The sequence below is a fragment of the Henckelia pumila genome, chromosome 1, assembly GCF_033568475.1.
Source record: "Henckelia pumila isolate YLH828 chromosome 1, ASM3356847v2, whole genome shotgun sequence".
Taxonomy (NCBI): domain Eukaryota; kingdom Viridiplantae; phylum Streptophyta; class Magnoliopsida; order Lamiales; family Gesneriaceae; genus Henckelia; species Henckelia pumila.
Window position 1 is genome coordinate 129,122,155 of NC_133120.1, and position 9,642 is coordinate 129,131,796.

Below are 9,642 nucleotides of genomic sequence, written 5' to 3' on the forward strand. Positions count from 1 at the left end.
AGAAGTTTATTGTGTGTGTTTTTTTTTCTTTTTTTTTAAAAAAAATATATTTATTTTATATTTTTGTGGGCATATCAAGAGATTAACTAAGGTTATATTTTTGTGGGAATATCAAGAAATTAACTAAGGTCTTCTTACTTAATATATAGTATAAGTAACATCCTGATGAAACTTAAAATTTGTAATTATTTATATGTTAAAAAGTGTGTTTTAAAATTAAAGTTTCATTAAAATTATGAAGTTGTATTATTTTAGTGTTATGTGTTTATATTTAAATATTTTACTAAAAATGTTGTATTTTATGGTTTGCGCAGGTTTGATAAAAATAAAATTATTTAAGATACAAAGGTCATATTGGAGTAATCTTAAATCTTCTAGAATCACAAAAGAAGCATCTTCAACTTTTTAGAAGACAAGAAATTCCAAAAACCTCATTAAGATAATCAAAATAATCAAACATCAAAATTGAGACAGATTTATTTTTACTATGACCAGCTTGAAGTAAAAATATTATAAATAATTCACCTTTTATCCAAAAAATGTGAATCATATGTCCAGACACATCTACACAAAATTTCCTACGTGTTCTATGTTGAATGGAAAGGCTGAATTGGTGGTCTAAGACATCAAACATGTCAATTAAAGTTGGGTCAAGATATTAACATTCAAGGAGACAAGCACTCACCAACTTTACTATTCCATATTTAATGAGTCTTGGACTCTTGCTCTCATTTGACCTATAAATAGATGTGTTGTATAAGCTTTGAAAGTGCAAAAGTGTAGAGAAATTCCTCACTTGTAAAATAAATATTATGTGTGTAAGAATAAGATTTTGAGTGTGCATATTTCTCCAAGTTTAAGTATGAAATTTCTTTTATCCTTACTCTTGAGTCTTATGTTCATGGCAAGCTAAATCCTTTTATGTCAAGGTGAAAATGTTTCATTGTTGGTCAAGTAATATTGTTTATATTTTATATATTCTTCCTTTTTCTATTTTTATTTTGTTTTACTAATTGATCTTTATTTGTAGGTATAATTTGGATGATTTATTGTTATATATTTACATCAAATACTTGGTACCTTAAATGTGGTTATCTTGATTTCTTGCCTAATATGATACAATAAATACTACAATAATTATATACTATAAATATATGTATCAATTTATAATAAAGTCATATATATTATTTAGACAATAGTGTGGCTCTGCCGGTTGTTCTAAATAATATATTGTGATTTGAACTGACATTTACTTTTTCATAACTAACATTTACTTTTCCGCAACTAACATTTACTTTCTCGATCTAACATTTACTTTTCCGCAACTAACATTTACTTTATCGCATCTAACATAAAAAAATCATATATTTTATTTAGACAATAGCGTGGCTCTGCCTGTTTTTCTAAATGAAATATGGTGATTTGATCTAATATTTAGTTTTATGTCAATTTATATTTACGCACTATATATATATATATTATGGGTACCATATATTAATTATCGGTTAATATGATATTAATATAGTGGGAACTATATTATATGATATATTTGTTTAAATATTTAATTGTTCTTTTATGTTTAGATTTATGCACTTATATATATATATATATATATTATGGGTACCATGTATTAAATATCAGTTAATCTGATATTAATATAGTGAAAACTATATTATATGATATACTTGAATAAATATTTAATTGTTATTTTATGTTTATGTTTATTTTAGTTTATTTTATTTATTTTTGTTAAGCAATCTTAAATAAATCAACAATGAACCTTTGAAGCCTTGAAAATTTTATAATTTGTGTATTTAAAGTTTTATAATAATATTTCCATCTATAATATATCATTGCTAAAATTAAACTTACAGCATTCTCTCCGTGGATCGATCTCATACTCACGAGTATATTACTTGCAGACAACCTACACTTGAGTGAATTACAATTTAAGTTGTAGCACATCCAAATTCTACCACTTCCATATTTCATAATTTTCTTCTTCGATATCTCTTTTACAGAAATTATTAAATATTTTTTCATTTCATTTCAAATTAAATTAATCCTATATACTATTAAAAATTATAAAAAAACAAAATATTATTTTAAGAGTAGTTTAAATAAAAAAATCTCTGCACTCTTGTATATAAATAAAAAACTAAAATATTTTTCGATGTGTACGGAGTAAATCATCGGACTAACACAATAACCTATAAACCATGTTAGTCGGATAAATCACATTGGACAAACTCTGTGTGACATGTTAGTTTAAAAAAATGTTGGCAGAGAGAATCGAACACTTGATCACTGATCAAATGCTCACTTACTCCACCAACTTGTCCACCAACTTATATGCCTCGTGAGAGCAAATATTAAAATATCCTTACGAATGAAATGCAGATAGGGGTGGCAAAAATTCCCGAAATCTCGACCTTTTCCGAATCCCATCCCATTCACGTCCCGAAAAAATCCCAACCCGAAGTTTTTCAGACCCGAACTTTTGGGATTTTTTTCATCCCGATTAATATCAGGAGCGGGGGGGAATAAAACCTTCTCTCGACGGAATTCCCGACCCGTCTTGAAATAATTTAATAATATATTTTATTAATAACTTTATTAATGTAATAAGCTAAATATTATTAGGTTTCAACTCATATAACACTTAATTGTGGACTTAATTCGCATAATTTTTATTGTTGAGGCGATCAAATTGTAAAATCACGAAATGCCTTTTTATTTTTGTGTATTTTTTAGAAAAATTAAATTAATAATTTAATTAATTCACATTTATAATTATCTAATTAGAACAAATATGTAGAACAAGACTCAAGAGATTAATTTGACAATCTATTTAACAAAATTTATTTAGTAATTGTATCCGAACATTTTATTAATAATTATCCGATACATTTTTTCTCTTAACAAAACTTTGAAACATTATCCAGAATATTTTAATATTATATGTTTTAAGTTGAATATTTATTTTTATTTATAAATATAAGTTTCTAAATAGTATATTTAATAAAATTATCACATTTTTTTATTTTTTGAACGAAATCTTGAATATGAAAAAAATTCGAGATTTTTTCTCCCTACCCGACGGGATCCCGAACATTCGAGATCCTGAATAGTCGGGTCCCGAAATGTTTCGAGTACGAGATTGGGAGAAAAAATGTTTACCGATTCTTTTTGGGACGAGATTTGGGTAAGGGGTTTACGGACGGGTCCCGACCCTATTACACCCCTAAATGCAGAAGGTGGATCCATCTTTAAAAAAATCTAATCTAAAAAGAAAAAAGTAGAAATTGCTTAAAATAATAAAAAAAGAATGAATGTAATTAATATGTAGAATGAATGATTAGCCAAATATAAGCACCAACTCTTGGTTACCTTTTACAACATGTGATTAATATTTGCCACCCTCATTCCTAATAATTTCCCAAATTTAACACACCCTCTCCAACAATCCCTCTCTGTCTCCTCTTTTCTCGCTCCCTAAAAAAGCTTCTTTAATCCTTCGCAAACTGCTTAAAACCCTACTATTTCCTTCTATTTCTCCCTTCTCTGGAGAGGGGGTGGTGCAAAAATACACTGCCAAAAGGTCCAAGAAAAGCCCTTTTCTTTTTTTCTTTTTTTACTCAGTGGAGTTCCCGCTGGATTCTACAACTGTGGCAGTGAAAGGACACGGTTGTAGCAGTGAAAACAAGCCGCCATGGATGCATCTGAGGCTACAAAGATTGTGATGACGAGGATTCAGAGTTTGGATCCGGAGAACGCTTCAAGAATCATGGGGGTTATATTGATACAAGACCAAGGTGAGAAGGAGATGATAAGATTGGCGTTTGGTTCTGAAGCGGTCTTGTTAACTTACATTAACAAAGCCAAAGCTGTTCTGGGGATTCCCTCGAGTAGCCCCAGTGTGAACCCTTCAGCCCCTCTGTCGATTTCTGTTGGGTCGAACTGCCCATTTCCCCAGACTTCGCCAAGAATCTTGGTGCCTAACAATGGATTTCACTTGAGCAATCCTTCTTCTCCGGCGGGGTCTTTCCCAAGAAGCAGCCCGAGGCCTATTTCTTATGCTGCTGTTGTGAATGGCTCGAATGCTAGTGCTACCAGCGCTATTAATGGTTCAGGTTCGCCAAGTTTGCATTTTTATGGAGGAAACGACTTTAATGATGAGATTCTGAGTGGTGGAGGTGGTGGGGTGCACAATCAAGTTCAAGATCAGCTTTTGTTTGTTGATGACCCTCTGGTGGATCCGATAATGAGTCCCAGCGGCAGGAGTGATTCACTGGTTTACCCATTTGGTGAGGATGTCAGCAGCATTCCTTCGCCTCACTCTAACCCATTTCACAGGAGGAGTTGCTCTGTGAACGATGCTTCATTTCTTGCAAATCTCGAGGAAGGAGGTGGTGGAAATGGATTTGGGTGGAGGCCTTGCATGTACTTCGCGAGGGGGTTTTGCAAGAATGGTAGTACTTGCAAGTTCTTGCACAGTGATATGGGTGGTGGTGAAGCAATTGAAGTAGGGTCTCCAGGCCAGAACGTTTCAGGTTTCGATGAGTTTTTGAGAATGAAGGCTCTTCAGCAGCAGAAATTCGCTCTAATGGCTTCTGGAGGTCACTACCCTTTTGCTTACAACAAGGGCATGAACTTTCTGAATGAGAACCAGAGGTAAAATTCTTGGATTTCCCTTTTCTCTACTCTTTATGTACCTTGACTAGTTGCTTCTTCATTCATATCTGCTTGTGATCTTGAGAAGCTGCTGTGTTCCGTTGTATACTTCTGGTTAGCTGCTATTAGCTACATTGTACATATCCTGGTTTTGTAATTGTATGTTGTTGTGTTGATACTATTTCTACTGCATATTTTAGTTTTTATCTTACCTTGAGATCTTGTTACGAGTACATCTGTTTGAACTTTCTGTTGTCTCGTAGATTTGAAATGGTATTGTCAAATGGCTTATGTTTGGTAGTGGAAGTGTGACTGTTGGGACAAGGCCTTGAGGTGCTTGGTTCGAACTAGTTTAACATAATCTCTCATATTCAACATGCATGTTGATAGATCGGCTGCTGCTGCATTGATGATGGGAGATGAATTCCACAAATTTAGTAGGTGCCGGCTTGAGAGGAATGATTATGCACCGATGGGACTGGGTGCTGGTTCAAGTTCGAACTCCCGACAGATTTACTTGACATTTCCAGCTGATAGTACGTTCAAGGAGGAGGATGTTTCGAATTACTTTAGGTGGGTGATTTCTTTTGCATTTGATTAAAACTTTGATTCTTAAATAGGATCTGTTTTAATGATGCTTTGATCTTCTTGATCTAAAGTATGTTTGGACCAGTGCAAGATGTTAGGATTCCCTATCAGCAGAAGCGAATGTTTGGGTTCGTTACATTTGTCTTCCCAGAGACTGTGAAGCTCATTTTGGCAAAAGGGAATCCTCATTTCGTTTGTGATTCTCGTGTGCTTGTCAAACCGTACAAAGAGAAAGGAAAAGTTTCGGACAAGTACTCTTTTTCACTGAATCTTCTCATTGCAATGATTCCCAATGTTGTCCCAGTATTGAGGTTCACCTGTTTATTGACCATTGTAGGAACAAACATCAACACATGGAGATAGGGGAATATGCGTCTTGTTTGAGCCCAACCGAGCTCGACTCTAGAGAACACTTTGATGTTCCATTTGGTGTGTGCAAATTAATGGTTTCTTATTATCCTGAAAAAGTGAGAATAAATTTTACATGATTTTCTTTTGTTTTTCCCTGCAGGGCCAAGGATGTTACTAAATTCCCAGGAGACTCTTCTTAGGAGAAAATTGGAGCAGGAGACAGAATTGCAGCATGCTGTAGAACTCCAAGGAAGAAGAATGATGAATTTACAGCTAATGGACCTAAAAAATCAGCAGCATGGACACCGTTTTGTGCCAAGCCTGCCGTCTGGTCTCCCGGTTTCCTCTCCCAGACAGTCTCAGATGCTGATAAATCATAATTTTATTGTTCCTTCCAGTGCCAGTAAACAGGATGTTTCTGGAGGTTAGCTTCGTAAATCCATACTTTACATTATGCATCTATATGCAAATGGTAAGAAATGAATGACTTTAGCTCAACTTTTTATTCATTTGACGAATAATTGGTGGTCATTGTATCTTTCTTTCTTGCAGAGTTTAATAGCGGCCAAGAAACAGCCAAATCTCGTACTGTAACAGATGATGATTTCAATTTGGTGGAAGAGACTGAATCTTTGTCTAACAAGAATGTTGATCGCGTGAATAAGAAATCCGATCATTCTGATCCCTCTGAAAGGTATGATGAGTTTATTTCGATGAATTGGGGTTATATCCTATTGATATACTCCAACTGTCTTTTTGATTCATCATAACTATTAAACTTCTGCAGGTAATCTTGATTGTTTTGTACTTACTTTCTAGTTCTAAGTTTTGTTTATTGCGAAACAGCTTGGGCTACTCTCTTCCGGATAACCTTTTTTCTTCTCCTACCAAATTCGCTGCTGAAAACCAGTCTGCTTTCTTCCCTGCTTTCAGTGAAGCTGATGACAACATACATGTTACGAATACATCTTCTAACATTCCCCCTGTGCTCCCCAACAGTTCTCCCCTCAGCATGGCTTCTCTCAAGCCATGTTACTTTCAAATGCCAAGGTATTTCCTGCCTTTAACTCGTTTTCTTTGCCACCATTTAATGAATTTAACTTCCAATAACTGATTGAACCCTCCTGTTTCCCTGCTTGGCAAGAAGCCATTAAAATGTAGGTGTTAGAGCTGATCAGGGCATTGGCAAGCAGGATCGCCTTAGCTTGGTAAGACCATTTATCTTAAGAACATTTTTTTTCTGCTCTAAACTTGGCCTACATCTGATACAGTGGATAAATGTTACCACATACCTTATTACAAGACATGGGATGGATAACCAATCAATAAATCAGTCATGTAGAGTACATTCATATATAGCTTCAAAGAGATGTTGCACAATGTTACAAAAATTTGTGCTAACTTTGAACACAGTGATATGTTCTTAGCATAGGATATCACAATATCAATGCTTCAGATGCATATTACCATGGACGGATAGTGCAGGAAAAGAGCGGCGACAGTCACTCCCCAATCATGAATTTAATTTGAAATTTTGTGTGTATTTGTTTAAAAGTTCTAATCTCAATCCCTTATCACATCAGACCGCCCCTTCTCTGCCCGACTCATCCCTGCTCCTCGCCCATTTTCCCTGATTCGCCCCTACTGTTTATCTATCATATATTTCTTGGGACCTTTATGCTGTACAATATAAATTGGCTGAAGATTACTTCTTGTACAGATTCTTGTTTCTTGATATTTGCCTTTTCATATTTATTGATGCAGAAAGTTTGAGTAGCATATACAAGGAAGTAAAAAATGTCCTCTAGCTGTACAGCCAAAAACCATAGCCTCAACAGAAGAAAAAAAAGATCTTTGAGGAAGATTTCCTCAGGGATTATTGTCATCATCACATTATGCAATACCATACTACTTAACATCAATATATAATGCAGGAGTAAAAGACAGATGAACTGATTTATGAGAGTGGGGTATGTCTTTGTTAATTTATTTGTACCCTTCCTCTGTAGTAGTGTGTGATGTGGACCACATACAACTCTGGCATATAACAATCAAACTAGTGAGTACAACTCTTACCATCATAGAATGGAAATTTTACCTTCATCTACTTCTTTTTTACCCTCTCTATTATATATGTTTTTACCTTTGCCTCATTTTGGTTGCACCTGAGTTAACTACACTCTCTGGAAGGGAGAAATAAAATGGAGTTTGGCTGTAAAAAATCCAGTGCAAATAAGACTAGCAAGCGTCCCTTACGTGTTCCCAACACCATCTTGACTGCATTTGTTTGTAATTTTCTTACTATGTCGAGTTCAAAGTTGTCAAAATTGAATGTGAGGCCATGAGTTCGAGCAGCACTTTGCCATTATTTATGGACGCGGTGAGGGACGCTACAGCGCCCATCACTCGAGGAGATGCTTTTATAGCCAGCCATGGTTTTAACAACAAGCAACCATTTGGTTGATGCGCCTGAATCAATCTATGATATGAAAGACGAATACTGGATATAGAAGTTCAAGATGGAAACTCAGATCTAAAATACTAGACCAGATGGAAGAATTCCAAAGCTTATTAGTGTTCATGAATCGTTTATGGAGTCGATGTGGGACATGATATTACATCACAACCAAACCTATAACTCAAATCTTAGATGCCCATACATCACGTGTTTAATTGTCAATAAATTTTCCGAAGTAAGAAGTAACTTTTTGATAACCAAGAATGCAATGCTTTTGAATAAAAGAAGAAAGAGGAGTTATGACGGGCATGCTTAAGGAAATGTAAGTGTGCATTAGGTGAATCCCTGTTGGGTTAAAAGGGTTGAAACCCAAGTGCGACAACTAGGCTGATTCACTACTCCAAAGGGGGCATATATTTTGATACGGCAAGTGGAGCCTGCCTAAAAGCAAGATTTCCTGTCACTCTTTTTTAGTTCCTCATTGCCCCTCATGCTGTGTAGCTTTTTATTATATCATCAGCTCTTTGAATCATCATTTTTAGCTTGTGCCTGATCATGATTCTAAAACCAACGGTTTCGATGAGTTCATGATTAATCGAAAAATCGTCGAGAGAAGGTTCCTGTTTTTTTTTTGTTTTTTTGTTTTTCTGATTTTTGAATGTATATTTCTATCATCATTTATCGTTTTATTTTTATTTATAGAAAAGATAAATGATGTGCTTTAAAATACATTAGGCCATGTGTGCGTGCTTGAATTCTTTTGATATGTTATTGCATCATAGGGAGAAAGTAGAGAAAAGTTATTAACTCAAATGGAAAAAGAAAAATGCAAAAAAATAAATAAATAATTTAAAAAAATAGACAAGGGTATTGTTTGATGGTATCATTAAAGGTTACTTTAAGGGACTCTTTTGTCTGATTTTGTGGTTTCTTTAAAGAAGGAAGGGCCACACTCACATGGGGTGCTGACACCCCATTTCTATTGGTCTTTAGGTTCCGAATATGCACTCCTTTCACTTTCAGATTTAGGGTTTTCTGATTTTTTTTTCGAGTATCGGAATTGGGGACAATTTAATTCAAACACAGATTTGGATTTGGATCTTGATGTAATCGTTAGTCAATTAATTTTAATGAGATGGAATCACCGATAGACGGGGTGGGGTTGGCCGACTCGAATTTTTTCCACGTCCAAAAATTATTTAGCCAACTCACATATTTTAGGTCGTACGTAATTTGCAGACAATCTCCCTAAACTAGTTTTTTTTTTCTTTTTTTTAAGGTACTAAACTAGTTATTCATACTACCAGTTCGATACAATAATCGATTTTTTAATGACTAATAGTTTTTAGAGTTAAAGACAATAATAGATTATATTTTAAAACTGTGTTAATTTATATTAATTCAAAACAATAAGATGAAAAATATAAAAAAATAACGAGACAAAGAATAAGTACAAAATAAATTAAAATAAGGATGTTAATTGCAATTTTGAATGACTTCAGTTACTATAATGAGAGTATAGTTATAATTTTAAATGATGTTTAAAACTTTGTGTCAACTTATATTAATTC

The 9,642-nt window shown here is 34.1% G+C and overlaps 1 protein-coding gene across 4 annotated transcripts; it reads left to right on the forward strand.

The window, feature by feature from the left end:
• Positions 1-3,417: 3,417 nt before the first annotated feature.
• On the forward strand, positions 3,418-7,779 carry LOC140879011 (zinc finger CCCH domain-containing protein 53-like). Of its 4 annotated transcripts, none has more exons than XM_073282648.1 (9): positions 3,418-4,674; positions 5,065-5,247; positions 5,334-5,513; positions 5,600-5,691; positions 5,774-6,037; positions 6,166-6,307; positions 6,460-6,663; positions 6,758-6,821; positions 7,382-7,779. In XM_073282648.1, exons 1-8 carry the CDS (start codon positions 3,713-3,715, stop codon positions 6,765-6,767), a joined length of 2,037 nt encoding a protein of 678 aa, XP_073138749.1. In that variant the 5' UTR covers positions 3,418-3,712; the 3' UTR covers positions 6,768-6,821; positions 7,382-7,779. The 4 variants fall into 4 exon arrangements, with proteins under 4 accessions (XP_073138749.1, XP_073138744.1, XP_073138761.1 ...); XM_073282643.1 differs by having other exon boundaries at positions 7,378-7,778; XM_073282660.1 differs by having other exon boundaries at positions 6,761-6,821; positions 7,382-7,778.
• The last annotated feature ends 1,863 nt before the right edge of the window (positions 7,780-9,642 follow it).

Excerpts from the sequence above, each read along its gene's own strand:
- LOC140879011 (XM_073282648.1), top strand. The coding sequence starts at position 3,713 with ATGGATGCATCTGAGGCTACAAAGATTGTGATGACGAGGATTCAGAGT. Across the intron at positions 5,248-5,333 it reads GATGTTTCGAATTACTTTAG|TATGTTTGGACCAGTGCAAG; the intron begins GTGGGTGATTTC and ends CTTGATCTAAAG. Across the intron at positions 5,692-5,773 it reads ACACTTTGATGTTCCATTTG|GGCCAAGGATGTTACTAAAT; the intron begins GTGTGTGCAAAT and ends TTTTCCCTGCAG.